The 18,105-nt window shown below is 41.3% G+C and overlaps 1 protein-coding gene across 1 annotated transcript in view; it reads left to right on the top strand.

Annotated features, from left to right (window-relative positions):
* KIAA0825 (KIAA0825 ortholog) overlaps nt 1-18,105 on the top strand; it is a 2,177,598-nt gene that overhangs the window by 1,179,039 nt on the left and 980,454 nt on the right. Inside the window, exon 13 of the mRNA XM_086960919.1 lies at nt 2,865-3,004. Within this exon, the coding sequence (XP_086817045.1) occupies nt 2,865-3,004 (140 nt within the window). The remainder of the gene's footprint in view (nt 1-2,864; nt 3,005-18,105) is intronic.

The following is an 18,105-nucleotide window of genomic DNA, read 5'->3' as shown; positions in this document are numbered from 1 at the left end:
TCTTTCCTCCTTTATTCTTGCCCTCTTTCCTTCTTTGTTTTTGTTTTTTATTGTTTATTTTCTTCTTCCTTTTTTGCATTCTTTCCTTTGTCCCTCTTTTAGTCCTTTTTGTCTTCCTTTCTTCCTTCCCTTTTTGCCTCCCTCCATTTCTTGCTTTTTGCCTTCTTTCCTTTTTTGTACTCCATTATTTTTTGTATCCCTACATTCCTTTTTTGCCTTCCTTCCTTCTTTACTTTCTTCCCTACTTGCTCCCGTCTTTGTCAAAGGCAAGGCTAGTATCCAATGCTACACTGCTGGCTTTTTTAAGTCAGTGTTAGCCAAGATCTTTTTATTTCACTAAAAGTATGTATAGCATTACTTATAGGGGTTTTTAGACAGATCTCGTACATTAGTCTGTGATTATGTCATTCACATTTTTCTTCCACCCACTTCAGTATGCATCATAGGGCAAGAATAGCCCTCGTCAGCCGTTGACTGACTTTACTATGAGTAACAGCATGCTACTGTTTCATCTTCAGTTCCAGACTGACGGGAACCGGAGCGTCCGTGCACGAATTCTGAACTCATTCGGAGCATTTCAGAACTTACAGTGACGACTCGCATTTAGCCACGTGTTATAGAGAACCGCAGTCTCTGCACCATTGTTTTTTCACAAGATCACTCGTAAGCCTTATTATAAAACGATTATAAGAGCCGGGGAGTAAATTGAACTGTGTCCTGTTTCCACCAATCGTGGGACTCATTCCTGAACCTGAAGGAACTTAATCTTGTTTTCCTGTGTTATCAGAAGAAAGTCGCAATTATAATTCTCTCGAAGGATATTCATCAACCTTTCGTCCTGAAGATGGTCTGACGGTCTCATTGCCATCACAGACCGAAACGTTGACTGCAGCATCTTTTTCTATGTACATTTGTTGTGTTGAAGGAACTTTTTTCATCGATATATATCTGATTATTTCCTTTCATTAATTTACCGAAAAGGTGTCTACACAGGGTTTTTGTAGGTTGATTTATGTTACCTAATGAACTATGTTTGGTTGATTCTTATCTTTTCATTTCCCTAATCTGTAACTTGATCATATATTAAATATACGTTTGTTTTGAAGTAGGTTTCCGCCCCGTGTGTTACACCCTGTGTTTTTAAGACAGTTATCTGCAAAGTAGAACTATTCATTCACTGCTTGACTAATCAACTGTTCACCCCTAATTAGGGTGGAACCTTGAGAATTGTATTTAAGATAGTATTTCTGAAATCAATAGATAAACAAAATCCCTTGCAGGCAAACCTTCACTTATCTAAAGCTGTTTCACAAGGAGCACATCCAAACACAAGGTAGTTTCCTTCAGTACCAGATGTACCATGGTTATGTGTTCTTTTTTGAGATCAGTAAAAACACTCTTGCCATTAACCATTCTTTTTTTGTTTTTTTGATTCAATGTAGTCCTGGCAGCTTCTCAAACAATAAAGTTTTTCAAAAGCCATGACAAAACAAACCAGAATTGCCAAAAGACTGGCAGCCAACACCAGACGTATTGGCTTTGCTAATACTAGTTTTATAGGGCGGTTGTTAGCTGAACCAGCATACGGGCTCACCTTGGATAGGGTTGTGCAAGAAAGAGTTGGACCTGGTGTGATGATTGCCATTAGGTATTTGATGCTATGTTTGATGGACTGTGCATTCACACTATGAACCTGTGAAACTCTCGCTTAAATTGATTCTGTTGTTAGTGGAAATAATGTATGGCTTTAGCTTATTCGCGCTGCAGCCGTACCCTATTACTTCTTGCAAGTGGTATCTGCCAGCTAAAGGCTGGTAGAAACAGATGCTGAAAATATACAATAACGTTAACAACTCGGGTATCTGGCCACGTTATTCCACAACACTCCAAGGCCGTCATGATTACGCCCATGCTATTTTGGTGCAGTAAAATACCTTGGGCAATACTGATCCAGCAGTGGTCGTTATTTCCTTGGTACAGTGTTTACCTCCTGATTCTGAGTTTTACAGTTAGGAATGTGAATAATGGATACTACACATTTTACCTCTTCCTTAGCAGCAACATTCAGCATTATTGGTTTCCTCTTAAATAAATATTGGCAAGTAATATCAAACAAAATGTTTGTGTGAAAATACCGCTGTCAAGTGCGAATTCATCACAGCGCCGGGAATCAGAAATCTGTGTGCCCATTTTGCTTGTAAAAGGGACGTAAATCTGAAGGTAACTCCAAGTTGTAATGCTATTACCGATTCACTGTATTACATCCAGGTTTATGTTGCATTTCTGAAAACAGTGATAGAGAGATTGTTATGAATCCAATAACGATTGAGGTTGCAGATACCTTGTAAATCTGTCGTCAATAACTAGATAGTTTAGCATACCTACCTGTGCTCCTTTTTGATATTTGTCACTAAACTGCTTAGTTAAATGTGCCTATGCAATGTTATACATATAACCATTTGTTCTGTTTTTCGCTCTGCAAGTGAATTAGTCCTATGTTGTGCCTGGTTTGAACTATTTTGAATAACCGAATAATTGAATTCAATATTGAAAAAAAACATGTCTACTGCAAATATATTCACACTTCAAAAACATAGATGCTTCCAGACCGAGATAATCGAGGTAACTTTGTATCAATCGCTTAGTTGGCAGTCGACCAAATTGTTAATTTGCTTTTAGCTAGCTAAGATTAAATGTAATTCCTTCCCTGAACAGCCTTAAAGTGAGCAAGCATGAACGCACTTTGTGAGTAATCTGGGATGAATTGACATTTAAAGGATTTAGCATTACATCTGCACTTTTAAGCTATTCATTTCATAGATAAATTAACTAAATTATTCTTTCTTTATCTTACATTCCGAAAGAACTCCATCAGCAGGGGAAATGACGACTCTGGGTCAACTAAAACTCTTCCTATCCCAGCCGTATTGTAATCAGGCTTTGCTTTTGGAAACATTGCTGCATCATGACTGTCGCATAGCAGGAATTTTAATAAACCACTCAAGTAAGCATTTTCATCATTAGATGTTATAATTGTTACCAATGTTATTTTCAGAATGTGTTTGAAAATGACCCTTCTAATCTCTGAGCATAACTGTTTTCCCAGTAATTGGAATTAGATGTACTCACCGAAGTTCTTGGTAAAGTACTTATTTGTTTCAAATTGTTATAATGTTCTTGATTTTTAAAATATGATATCTTAAAAAGAACTGGATAGATGTGCCAGGCTGCGTCTGACCCCCTGATGGTGAACCTGTTTTAGCCAGAGTAAGATATCGGGGGAACTAAAGGATTGGCAACAATGTATGTGACAAGTAGATATTGTTTAGTGTCTAAATCCAGACTGCGGATATCAGACTAATAAATTACTAATTCCTACCCATGAAGCTCTTGATAGGAAGTGTCATTAATTATTATTGCGAGACATCATATCTGATCTGGGGTGAACCCTTGAGCTTGTGACCACGACAGAGGACATATGCTGCTTTTTTTGTTTAACCTTTATGTGCTTCTGTGAAAGGGAAGTTTACCACAGTACAGCCTTTTTAGTAGCTTAATCATTTCCTGGTTTTGGCTAGGCCTTCTGGTATGTCCCTAGGGCTATATTTTGATAAAAGGTTCACATTAGAGAGTGAATTTGCTCATCAGTGCAAAAGCACTGTATAGTTTTTATGTTTCAATAATTTTTTATTGAAATCATTTTTAATGTTACTGGAGATAAATTTTAGAATATTTGCATCACCTTGACCATCCCCTTAACAGCAAATCAGAAATAAGTCCATCAACTTAAGTGACAACAGTGTCTTTCAGTCTGAAATAATATTGCCCAGTGCTCCTAACATACCACCAGAAATGATTAAAAAGACCTTCTTCAGATTTTGGAAATAATTAAATTGCACCACTTTTAAGTTGCAGCTGGTGGATGCATTACCACTGAACCCCATAACAGACGTACATCCGTTCCACCAGTGCCTGTCACCTTCGAAAATTTGATCTGCCTCAAGGCTTCCTCATGCTTGCAACAGTGACGACAGACCTGTTGGTTCGACTCAGAGCTACGAACACTCCATAACATAACATCCTGCCTTAAAGTAGGCAAGTAGACATCCTTACTCCTGCAGCATCTCTGAAGTAGCATGTCCTTCTAAGGAACTTCTAAAATGTATCGCTCATTCCGCAAAGTCGAGAATGAAGTACCTCTGGCAACTCAACACCTCTAGGATGCACTAGCAGGTGTACTAGCAAACCACATCTCCTACACTTCGTAACTTGAAAATTACATTTCGAGTGAGTATTTATTTATCGTGAAACACATTATCACTTGTAAGTAGAGTATTTTGGAGCTGTAATTACAGGACTGAAGAGTAGAATACTGTAAAGAAGAGTAACTAAATGTTCGAGCCAGGTTTGCAGTTGTTTACGTAATTTAACAGTTCTGATTCAGAAACTGATGTGAAAAGAGAGAGAGTTTCCAGGGGAAAGAGTCCAAGACCTGAAAAGATATGCCAACCTGCCTTTGTAGCTTACATTTTAGAAGAGAGTGGGAGATGATGTAAGCTGATGCATGGGTGAGCATTTCTTGAATTTATCTTTCAAGAAAGGAGCTAGGACTTAGCATACTTTTTGCATTGAACAGGACACTTTAAACTGATTCTACTCATTGACTGGCAGCAAATGTAGTTGGGAATAACGGATTCAACACATTGTTGTCCCAAATAAACTGAATTCCAGTCTTCATCGTAGATAAGCATTAGTGACTACACCTGTGATATAGAGTGAGGGAAAAGGAAAGAGTCTCCACAACTGCCTCAAATGAAAGCGGCATGATGTTGTAAGTGCTGAAATATGTTTTTTCTAATGAAGCTATATAGTGTCCGGGTTAACTCATTTGGAGGCAGATAGTTTATGTTTATGTTTTTGAGATTTTTATTGCGCACAACTACCCGAGGGTGTCTTGGCGCATATCGGACTGCCTGTGACGGGTAGCTACCAGATGATTCCCAGAAATGAGGGCCAAGAGGACCATTCACATCCATTTAACATTTTGCAGATGGGGAAAGATCTGTATCTTATTAGGGTTAAGTTCAGCAGCAGGCTTCACCCCCAGCCCCCATCACTCAAGAAGGTGCACTCTATCCTGCAACCTATGCTATCTTCTTTCAAGCAGCTCTCCATTTCAAGAAACTCATTCAGGCCAACGACATTGCATGCACTCCAGCAGAGCCATGGCCTCTGCACATATTTATGAATATCCACCTCACCACCACTACCATCTTCAGGCAAAGTAATCAATGAATTCCTAGTTGCCAAAAACTGAAGACCTTTCCTTGTGATATGTAAAGACGGTCCTAAAAAGCCAGGCTTTGATATGACAGACCAGTCCAGCTTGCACTAAATGTCCTACTGACCTTTACGGGGCAATTTTGAATCACTGAATAACCAGACTTCACCCAGATCTCTGCTTTCCTTTAGGAAAGCCTCCTTCTCTTGGATCACTGAAGAGGATTCCCCCGTTCAGAAAAAGTATCTGCAATGAGCATAATAACACATTGAGTCAGCCTAATACTTACTGAACATCTCTATTGCCTTTAACACTGTACATCACTCTATACTAGTTCAGAGACGGAACAATCTTGGTATTACTGGATGATCCAGAATTGTCTCACTCCTGAATGTTCCTTGGCTCTTTTCAACCTTTTCACTAGTACAGCTCAAGGCTTCACCGATTCTTCTCCCCTTTTTTTCTTCAACACACACATCAACCCTGTACCCAAACTCATCAAATCATTCAACCTTACCACAGCTATGCAGATGACACCCAAATCATGCTGAAGCTCAGCACCTGTTCCATAGGCCAAAGTTCCAAACAGACCATGCTCAACCATGCCAAGCTCAACTCATCATAAATTGAGGTTCTGTCTCGTTGAAACTGGACAAGTACCACCCTACTGCCATCTGGCCTCCAGAACCCTGTCGTCAACCAATAACTTTGAGGGAAGTGAGGCACATGGCAATGATTACGGATGCCTACTAGTTGCTTTCCCCACTAGAAAATCAGTTGATCATAGGTGCAATCTACACCATGCAATGTCTATCCCACATCTTCCCACGTATAGGTTTTTCTCTCAGAGTTAAAGCATGCAAGATTTCTACCTGACTGTCTATGGTCATCTAATTCAAGGCTCTGTACATTGCCCACCGGGCCACCCTAGATGTGAGCCCTACTTTCTTCAGATAAAACTATGGCAATACACTGAAATAATAATCCTTCATTCTAGACTTACTCCACTTCTGGTCTTCCCTTCATTCAAACAAATTTGGATTTGTTGCACTTCCTTCTTCGTACAGGGAACAGTGTTCAGAAACTAGCCCCCTGTAATTATAAGGCTAATTCATGACTACTTTGATTTTCAGGTGGGTGGTAAAGTCCTGATCGTTACAAAATAGATGACTAGATTATGCTCAGGTCGGATTAGCCTGTGATGTTGAGTATCCACAAGCCAAGCTCTGTCTGTCGTTTCTCTGCCATGCTCCATGTGTAAGCATAGCCGCAAGCTTGCTGTGTTACCGTTGTACCAACTCAACACTTCCAGCATAGGCCAGACGTCAAAGTCACATTCCACTAACCAAGTACAACAATCTGAGTAGCCTTTTACTCAGCAACCCAGATGGTGCTAAATATCTGCAAATGTGACTCTGTCTTTCTTACACCTCTCTGCTTTATTCAATACTTAGGCACAGCCACATGTTTGCAAAACCCTTCTGAACCTTACTAGGGATACTCATGGATGTACACATAGCCTGCTCTATATTCTTTCACTTTTCCAGACTTGCATACCAAATGGAGTAGACTTTTTCTCGACCTCTCAGAAGTGGTTTGAAGCATCTTATCCAAGCTGTCTACAGGTAATGTCTGGATGGGATAAAAGTATACTTTCACATATTCTTGGTGGTAGCACAGACGTATTCCATTTTTTGGAAGATATATAGATTTTAATACACATGCTTCTGAATCTGAAATGTTATTAATGTTGTTATCTAAAGCATGTTTGATTAACTGAGTGCAAATATTGCTTATGCAGAGTCACTCAGAATTCCACATTCCTCTATCTGAAGCAGTTGATGAATTTGGTCATAGATATAGATATGAACCTCTCAAAATGCCAAGGAAAGTCTGTTAAAATAAGAATGAATCAAAGGTTTTTGCCCAATGAGTGGAATCACCATGTTCTTCTGAATGATTGATGACACTTTTATACAGCAATGCAGGAGAAATGAGATCTTTAAAGGCAGTGTGGCCCTGTGAAGTCTTGTGCTTCGACCTCAACCACCTCTGCCGTCACCTACCGCTACAATGTCTTACTACTACATTAACTATTTTTCTATAATGAAAGTAATCCCCAAACGTATTCCACTACATCATCTTAACAGCCAACCCCATATTAATACTCCCTCTAACTCTGGCCTTTAGTATGTAAGTTCATGTAATGGTATGTCTGTTCTGATGTGTAAACCTTGTCTACTCATGGCGTCTTCAACCCTCCTTAAGAGTTATCAAACCAGTAAATTATAATGGCATAAGCAGTGATTGTCCATAATCAGCAAAACTCATGTTTTCCACAAACATATGAACAGGACAGCGCTTAGTGGATGGTGAATAATTGATTTGTCCCTGAGGATTAAATCCCCTGAAGAAAGGAAGTTATAAATCGTGACAGTGGAGAAAGCTACCAAACGTAATGGATTTGCTGCTACTGTGCAAATGATTCATTATCCAAGGAAATATTAGGGCCAGAAAACTTCTCTGATTAGAAAACATTTCCTAATAGAGTGGATTCTTCTCTGTTTAGATTGCTTCTTTCTGGTTTCATGTAGACACAGTTTATTCAATATCTACTTGTTCATTTTGCATTTAAAAATGGTACTCCTAATATCTAATGACAAACTAGAATCATCTTTCTTGAGGCATGTAGAAATACTAGCTGTAATGTCTTATGATGTAATATTGGGACTGTATAATGTGTAATCCTGTCATGATACCGCATGGCTAGGAGGGCTTGTTCCATGGTAGTCTGGGTATTGTTGGTGACTGGACTTGCCATATCGGAGCAGAAAAAATAAAAATAGAATTCCTGCTTCGAGTCCCAAAATGAGAGGCAGGCCGCCGAACACAGAGTGCACGAAAAGTGGAAAAATGCCTAGGACTACTTCAAACTGTGCTAACAGTCTCAAAAAAATAGTCTTAAATACATGTGTGATGCTGCTGGTATCAGACATGTTTAAGATTTGACCTAACATTTCTGCGAAATGTACCTGGCAGTTTGTTGATAATAATGCATGTATCTCTGCAGAAGTCCTTGCAACTTGCAGATCATACGTTTCTCTAGACGAGGTCAGTGGCGCCGTTTTTTGTAAAAAAAATGGCTTTCATTCTGCTTAAAGTATCAATTCGTATAGAAGAGATATTCAGTGAAGGCCATAACGCTGACTCCCTGTCTGTCTTGCTTTTTGGAAACAATACTTGCATTCAACAAGTGACCCTGGCTGACACACTAACTAGATACGCTTTTCCTGGCAACATGCCACAACAGCTGTGATCATTGAACATAACGTAGCTGCCATTGGAAAGCTGCATGAAAATTGGTTCTATCATCGCTGCTGGTGAACCATGCAGGTGGCAAGAGAGGTTATTTGAAGAACCTTCGCAGGCTCGTTGTAAATTAATACCTTGACACAAAAGTGTACCGCTTAGTGAGTCCTTACAATTTTTACCACTAAGAAATACCTCCTTTTCCCCACTCCAATTTTTGTGTGTGTATGGTAAATTCCAGGTAGACTTGATGTATTCTTTACCCAACCTTTCATACAGGCCCGCTGGTATGTGTCTTAAGCAATACTGAAACTGGAAAAGCGTCACTGGTATCGTGATGGTGCCATGTATTATCCATTCTACGACTGGTTTCTCGGAAACAGTTTATGGTAATCTTTCCAGTTTTTCAATGCTTAGCACCGTATAGTCTGCTCCTCTTTGTGCCAAAGAGATTTGTTTATCTGTAACGTTAAATACAGTAAACAATGACGTGGTATTGATTAGACGCCATGGCACATAGCCTGAACGTAGATTTTGTAACGTCCAGCCTAGCAGCATTATAGAACGTAATTGAGACTGGCCATGTTGTAACATTAGCAAGTCCTGCTCTATTATGTCAATGGCAGAGGATACAATGCTGTCCAAAGAATAAATTCTGGAGGACAGAGTTGTTAACCCATTGTCCACTACAGAGAGAGCTTTCTCCAAATGAATACGATCAATTTCTCGTATTTTTTCTGCAGTTTCCATTTGTGTGATTTTCCATGCTTCATTGTAAGCAGAGTATATACCGGCGTATATGAAACGTTTTTGACGTGGCTTACGAGGTCCAAGTAAGAAATCTCGTAAATCAACGCCTTCTTTAAGTAAAGTTAAGTGTTGTTTAATTTCTGGAAGTGTGGATTTCTGTAGCCACTCAAAGCATAGCTTTCCTACACTATAAGTTGTTACTATCGCTGGATGTTGTTTCTGGGAATATCTTGGATCTGGCCTATTCACTGTGAACCCTTGAGTTTTGTTCAGGAATCTATCTTGACAGTTATTCGTGTCTTTGGGCCAGATTAACCATTCAGGTTTAGTTCGGTTGTGTTGTCAAATCTGTTTTACGTCTACCTCCTCACCTGCAGTGCTATTACTGTCAGGTGTGGGCTTAGTTATGGGCGGTTTGTTTAAATCCTTTATCTTAGCTAAGTAAAGACATGATGTTTGTTGATCAGTGTCATTTAAAAACATTAATTGTTCTGGGATAATGCAGGCTCTAAATAAGGCTTCTAAACCTTGCACCTGTCAGTCTTTTGTGCCCCAGACAGTTTTTGTCTCAATGTTGTCTTTACAAAAGTTAAAACCTAATGTAGACAGCTGAGCATAAATGTTCGCAGAATAAATTTGTTTAGTATTGGTTAACATGTTTTTCATTCCTGTCTTATTCACATTTTTTAAATAAAACGCTTCTGGATTTGTGACATTAAAACCTGAGAATTATTGAAACTTTTCATTAAATGTTTTCGAGCTGCCCTTTGGCGGCGTTGGACAATGTTCCAATTGATTGTAAGTAAAAACATTTCTAGGGTTTGCAGATTTATGCAAATAATTGTGACCATAATGATTAAAACAATACATTTGTTCATAATCTCATGAACCATCTAAGTATTCATGTTTTGTAAATTTAGCTGACATTTCTAACTCTGTCATCATATTATTAACAGTTTCAAAGTCTCAATCATCAGAAAATGTGCTGGGTGAGACAAAGTCACTCAAAGAAACCTTAAACTGGTGTGGAATCTTCAACAGTTCCACCGGGCCATAAATGTCATAATCAGTTGTGTCCCATGCTATACCACCAGGTATAGGAACGGCTGTGATATTCACTGATGACAGGTCTCTTCGTTCACGATGAGATGATTTGTGAGGTTTCAGGAGCAAGTTGATGTTCTTACTTGCTGTGTCCATTGTATTATATTTTCCATCTATCATCTTTCCCAAACTAAAAACAAGAATAAGCAAAAGCAGGAGAAAAAGTATACCTAACACAATCCAAAATTCACTCCATGGTGAAATCAGATATGTTTTTTCAAGTTGATGAAAGAGTTCTGTTTTTTCTTTGAAAGTTGTATTTGCTGGCGTTGTTTCAGGTTCACTGGGCTCCTCTGAAAATTTATCAAAGTTGATGAAATAGCCAGAGGCAGTTCTGTCAATTGTTAGAATTGCATCAGGATTCTTTGGAATCGTTGGAGCTGCTTCTTCCATTGTCATATTTGCATAGTCAGAGGCTACATCATTGTAGACAGGAGTTTCTTGACGAACTGTTATTTGGGTCTCAAGAGGTACAAGTTCCATGTTATTGTTGCATAGTCCTTCTCTTCTTACTGCAGGTTTATCAAAGGTGATAAGTCTATCAGTTTGAACATTTTGGATTGTAGCAAGATTAGGTCATCTGCTACATCTTGGCAGTCCACTGGGCCTACTACTTATTATCGGTCACATGATGTGGTTTGACAAGGTAGATGGACAAAACTCTGTTCTCCCTTTTACCAGCAAGGGGCGGTAGTAACACTGATCTTGTTCCGTGGATTGCTAAGACAGGTACTGCTTTTCTATAAGAAGGCCCAATCTCCTTCTTCACCGCGATCTTTTCCCTTACTAGATCCCCAATCTTTGAAATTCAGACAGGTCTTGCTGGGACAGGTGGTTTTTCTTCAGTGGTTGTTGGCTTTTGCGTTGTGTTACTCCGACTTCTTGTTTCATTTAAGTCCTGTAAAACAGCCAAACGAGATTTGATATTAAAGGGTTTTTGTTCTACCACTGATGTTTGACAATCGAGGTCTTCTATAATCATTCTAGTACCAAACAGTAATTCATATGGAGTGATTCCACCCAGGGCATTTCTTGGCAGATTGTTAAGACTACGTTGGACACTTATTAGATGTTTGACCCACCCATCACCCGAACCTAATACCCTAGCTATTATAGATTGCTATATCTCACGTTTTTTTTTTCCACTACCGCATTTCCCTCAGGATGGAATGGACTTCAGTGCCGCAATGCGACGCCCAAGCTAGCCATGGCTTCCTTGTAAGCCACAAGAGCTAAACGCAGAACCCTGGTCAGAATGTAGCGTGCCGATTGCCTATGTGCCGATAAAGACTCGCAAATCTTTTATAACAGTTCGAGTGTCAGCCGAGCTCTGGGGCCACATCAAAATGAATCTTGTGCAGGAATCCACTGCGAGCATGATATATTTATAGTTGTCACCCCTTTGTAAGGGACCACAGTGGTCCATGTAAACACATGCTAATGGTTTATCTGAAATCAGAAGGGGCATTTGTGCAGGTCGTTTCACTGTTGAAACTTTTATTTTTTGGCAGATTTCACATTCTAGAACACAGTTTCTAGTTTGTTTCTTCATGCGCGGCCACCAATATCTCTGTTTCAATAATGATACTGTGTCGGAAACTCCTGCGTGTGCAGAGGCCAGCCCTTCATGTGCTGCTAATATTAGTCCTAACCTATGTTCCATGTTTGGAATTGCCCTATCCCCCACTCCAGGGATTCGAGCAAAAGGAACATTATTTGCATCAGTTATATATGAGTACTTTACTGGAAAGCCTTTCAGGAGTGTTCTACCACTGTCTTTTACTGAAGCGGTGACAGCCTACATTATTTCGCTGTCTATTTTCGTTTTTGAACGAGTGATTGCAACTAAGGAAGTCGTTTGCACAGCTGCCTTTGCGGCTTCATCGGCCAATGAATTCCCTGCAACGTGAACGCCATCACGCTGATGACTCAGTGTATGAATCACATGAGTCTTTTTTCATCCTCATTTGCCATTACCCCCGTGCAAGAGACCACCAAACACCACTGTGTGCCAATATGTCTAGGCCCCCAGATCGAAATTTAGAGCTCGGATCCAAACACAAGTATCTTGTTGGCGGAAGAAGGAAACCTACACCGAACGGGGTGACCTGCAAAGCTCCATCAAAGTGTGTAGAAGAGAAAGGGTCTGGCATGCCCAGAGATGTTTTCGTCAGTTCCAAAGATGATCAGGGGAAGAGTAATGCTCAGTTTGATGTTAAGAATAGAGCACAGGGCATCCTTCACTTCCTCCCAAAAGAGCCTGATGGCGGGACAGTCTTTGAACATGTGCACATCCGAAGCTTCGGGCAGGTCACATTTGTTGCATTTCTTTCCCGGCTGAAATTTTGCTTGCTTTTGGGGAGAGAGATATGCTTGATGTAATGTAAACAGATGGTTTCACCTCAACCATGTTGGTTTTACGATCTTATGTGAAAGGCTGAAAGAGTCCATCCACTTCTGCTCACATTGGGCACCCACCTCCCTTCCCCATAACTCTTCTGGGAGTTTAAAGTCTCTATCTATCTCTTCCAAGATCGCCAAGTACCAGCAAGAGACCTCCTTACCTCCCCCAGGCCTTGTCACCAATAGTTTTTCCAGGTTGCTAAATTTGCCCATGGGGACCCCCTTCCTATTTAGTGCCTGAGCCCAGCTAGTCAGTTGCATGAATTTAAAGCTCGAAAATCTAGGCCCAACTCGTTCCCGCAACTCCTCCCAAGATGCCAATGAGCCTCCTGCCAACAAGTCTCCCCATTTCAAGATTTCGGCATCCTTTAGTGGGCACGCCAATTTGTCTTTAAGACAAGATGGAGTGCCCGGCGAATCCCACATAGGAGCTAAGTTGGAAATATAACCAAGCCCTATACGTTTCCTAATTGTAGTCCAACTTCTGGCCAGTGATTGAAGCATTTTTAATTTTACTTTTTTTTTAAATTTCTGGTCCCCGAACTTGAAAAGAAAGCCGTCAGATGGAAGACCGGCACCTTCTAGCATGGCTCGAAACATCTTTCCCCTAGAGCTGTCTGATGGTATTTCTAGCAGCATTCTAGAGTAAGATAATGTGATTTTGATGTTTTAGGGCACCTTTAAACCATAGCTGATGCTCTTGGTAAGTTAGTGGAATGTCAACGTCCTCGAAAGGAACGTATTCCGCTGGAGGTTCCTCTACTTTGTAGTAGTGGAACTTGTGCGTCACTGAATTTGCTGCAGGAAACAGAATCCATTAATAGAATCTCTGGCTGCCGATATTCATGTGCATCTATAACAAATATTACTTTGCCACCTCTCGATGATTCTCCATTTTCTATAAGTTTATAGTGATTTTTTTCCTTATATTTACCGGGATGAGTATAGCATCCGGGTTATATTGTTGGAGACTTGTGTCGACTAAGTCTGCCTGAGCTGCTGCTGCAGCTCTCTCCCTTTCATCGTCACTCTCTGACATTTTGGTGATGGAAAGTTTGCAGAGCAAGTTTCAAGAAAACAAAGATAAGGTGCACAATATTTTTGGAACACTGTATCCTTCAACGTTGAACAAACCAAAAACGAATAGATAGGATTTTTCGTCCTACTCAGTTTTGGCGGATATTATCCTTTCACCCACTCCAGACATCTATTGGAGTTTTTACGGAAAAAAGGGGTCTGTGTGAAAAGCACGACTGAGTTACTCTAGTATCTAGCGTTAAATTATCGTCTTACCAAACGTTGGGCGCCATGTAGTATAGTTCCTATATTCCCAATAGGCTCTGCGCATTGGAATAACATATACTATAGTTTAGACGTAGGAGTGAGGTTGACTAGGTCTCTATCGAATATGTTAGACTTAATTGTGAGTGCCAGCTAGCTCAGAGGTCACTAGAAACTTTCTCGAATTCACAAGAAGGGATTAGTTTCTGACAACCGCATAAACATGACAACTTTGTTTCCCCAGGATAAGAAACGTATCTATAGAGTCGCGGAAACAATAGACAACTATTTCACTCAGTCAATCGTAGATGCTTCGTTTCACCAGAGTTGCAGAGAAATAGAGAGACTGGCGTTTTCAATAAAAAGTATTTATTGACCAATCTTCGATCTCAGGCAGAGGAAATGAAGTGCTACAATCGTAATACTGGTTGCAAAGTATAATGCGTACAGTTCGAAGAGTATTATAAAATAATACTGTAAAAGCATGGTATGGTTTCTAAGCCATATAAAATAACATAGAATACGTACATTAATAAATAATGACTAAAAGTACTCAACTGGTGTTTCTAAAATACGCCTACCCCGTGTACCGAACCTAGGTCTAGTACGAGGGAAGAAGTAAGTGAGGTGTAGCTTAAGTTTAGTATTCTTTTTGCCAAGAATCTATTCCAAGAATTCTCTATGGGTCTAATCAACTCCGTACCTTAGTTTAGAATGAAGGAGGTCTTGTATCTCTCTCTCAGGACTCGATTTCCCAGCAACCTGCAAGGGTAGCCTGGAAACACTGGAGCTGGATTTCTCTGCAGGAGAAAAGACAGCGTCGCTCTCAGTGCGTCAGTTGGAGGGTCGGCTTCCTTCGGCACTTGCTTTAGTAGGGCGTCGGGCAAGTAGATAGTCGAACTGCTCCAAACCACCATGTGTTTTCCTGGGCAAATGTGGGCATATTTATACCTTGAAGGTGCCGGGTTTGACATAAGGTTGGACATAATAACGTCATCATAGACTCAGTTCTTTGAAAATTCCTTGAGTTCTTGGATAAATCAATATTCAAGCAAGGGGAAGTCCCTGACTGCTGAAGGCGGGTTTTTCCAAGAAATCATTGTGGATTCTCGGAACTAGTGGAAGTAGCCATGCCGTATTCGGGCTGCATATGCTAAGTCTAAATATGGTTATGATTTCTATGCCTATATAAGGATAGGGTGATTTATACCTATATATGGGCATGAATCAGGAAAATTACACTAGGGTCCTAAATTCATACACAACAGGACAAAATGACAGAATTACTCTGTATGGCTAACAAAATGCTGCCTTGTTCATAATTAGGTCTTGTTTCAAACATTTTAACTGTGTGGCAAGACCGCATATCAACATACAGAAAAGGTGTTTTGGGTCGCCGTCCTCATTCTTTGGCTTTGAGGGTAAGTGCCTTTCAGGCATTGACACATTGGACTACTGGAAGCATTTTACATCCTCTCACTGCAGTTCGTGAATGTGCAGTTAGATCTGAAATTGGTTATGCAGTAAAAAAAAGTGTCCTTTTATTTAATTGTTTTAACTTGCACCATCATCTCCTGCCTCTTCCCAAAATCTGTCTGCAGCGCCTCCTCTGATATCGCTACTGCCAGGTGTTCTTTTCTATGTAGAGTGCCAAACGTGAGTGACATGATGTGGTCACTTACTACGGAAACTAAAGGATCTCTTCTCTAGCAGTTTCCATTAGAGAAACAATCATTTGGCACCCCTAGCGACCAAATCATTGCATGATATTCTGAGAAGGGTGTACAACTCTTTCCTATTCTCAATTACTTGGTTATCTTACACCCTCCCCTGATTTTGAGGGCAAATTTAAACAAACACTAATGTTTACAGGGGCGTAACAAATACTCCTGTTGCTCGGGTGGAGGGCAACCCTTCAGGGGGGCCGCATTCAGTCTATGGCCAATTAATATTTGTGAGATAGGGGAGACTTGGGGTCCCTAATTACATTATGCTATGGGGAGGGGGCATTATTTTGCTTTACACCACTGAATGTTTACTGAGTAATGGGTTACAAATCTATATAGTATATTAGGAGTGATAAGTGATGGTGCAAATAATCTAAACATTTTGTTGTCAATAATTAATATTGAAAGTATTTTAATTCTGAAATTTTTATTTTACAGCTCATCTCTTTCTTTTTTAGCACCCTCTTTCCACTCTTCAGAATGCACTTCTTTACTTCACTAGCCCCAATACACAGCACACCCACTTACCTTTTATCAGTGCTTCTTCTTTTACTTTCGCCTTGTCAATACTTTGACAACTTTGTACTTCTTTCACTCTAGTTTGCACAGAATCAAATGTGTAACCAGATTACGTAACCAGTGTTCTTCTGTGTACCTGGAGGCATTTCAGTTCAAAGTACGCACTGTACAAGAGTAATGTGCTACACGAAAATAAAACACAAAAATTCTAATTCCTGAAAATAACCAACACTGCCTACCCCCCTCATGTACTCCGACCACACCCCGCGCAACCATCCCTGTGACACTATTCCCCCGGCGCATCTCCGCTACCTCTACCACGCTTCCACCTCTACACCGATCCTATCCCTCTCTTACCCCGGAGGTTTCGCCTCCCCCTCAGCCCAGCTAAGATGCCACCGTCCGCACAACCAGACACGCATCTCTGCCCTTCCTCTAATCACCTCTCTCCCCAAGGGCAGAACACCTTCGCTATAACATTCCCACGCAACCTCTCCTTCAAAGCTAAAAAATGCTTCAAAAAGAATATAATTAGGCTACACCCCGAAACACTAGTTGTTGACACTTACCACTGCACAACCAGAGGACAGAGGAAAATGGACCTCATTTTCCACACCAACAGACCTGACGTTTGGGTAACCACCTTCTACTCATCCCTCCCCGTCTCCAAAACCACCTTCACCCAACATAATCGCAAACTTACCATCGCCCCTCTGATCCATCAATCTCTGACCGGAGACATCTCCATCACCATCTATGTGAATGGCACCATTCTAATTCAGGCGAAAGACGAGAATCTAGAGTTCTTCGACTCTCTTTTCCCCTCTCTCAAAATGGCTACTATCCATTACCCCCACAGTATCACCCCTCCCCACCCACTAGCGCCGTACTAACTCCCAGCCACAGAGCATGCTCCCGCCACCCCGACAGCCCCTCTCTACTCTACTTAGTCACTCCACATATCAGACGTCACCATCAGCCCCAGCTCCCCCTACTTCCCAACTTCCGTCCTCCACCCCACACTCCCAACCTCTCACTATCCAGCCTTCTACTCATCCCCAAAGGACCTCCAACCCCCCTCTCCCCAGCTCCCAAAACACCCCTAGCTACCAATCCGCCGCCCTTAGAGATCCACCCCAGTGTCCCCAACCTTCTTTGCTCTCCCACTCTACCAAACCTGCATCCTCTCCCTCCCCAGCTCCCCCTTTCCCCCTCCCCCCGTCCTCCCCCATCACTCCCTAACTTCAAGTACTCAGCCCCCCACTCATCCCCAAAGGAACCACACCCCCCCTCACCCCAGTTCCCAAACCACAACTAGCACTCAGCCCCTTCCCCGTAAAGATCCTCCCCCCCACAGAGATCCTCCCCTCCTCTCCCCCTCTTTCGAGATGGCGCATCGCCTCAACCTTATTGAGGTGCAGATCGCGACCCTGATCCTAGGCCTGAAAGAAACCCTATCTACCCTAGGAAATCTCCAGATGCCCTCCCCTCCATCCCCTCCACATCCCTCCCCCCACCCCCTGGAATGACTATCCTAACACCATCTAGGTTCACCCACACCCAGGTTCCCTGCATCCTCTCACTAAGGGCCTGACGGAACCACAAACAATCATTCCCAGAAGAACTACCAACTCCCTCTCTCCCCAGGAAGTGAGCGCACTCGTCGCCTCGTACGAACCCCCCTTGAACCAGTCAGCCCAGGCTCCACTCACAAACTCGACTCTCACCTCT

The sequence above is a fragment of the Lissotriton vulgaris genome, chromosome 3_1, assembly GCF_964263255.1.
Source record: "Lissotriton vulgaris chromosome 3_1, aLisVul1.2, whole genome shotgun sequence".
NCBI lineage: Eukaryota > Metazoa > Chordata > Amphibia > Caudata > Salamandridae > Lissotriton > Lissotriton vulgaris.
This window is presented reverse-complemented; position numbering and strand designations above follow the sequence as displayed.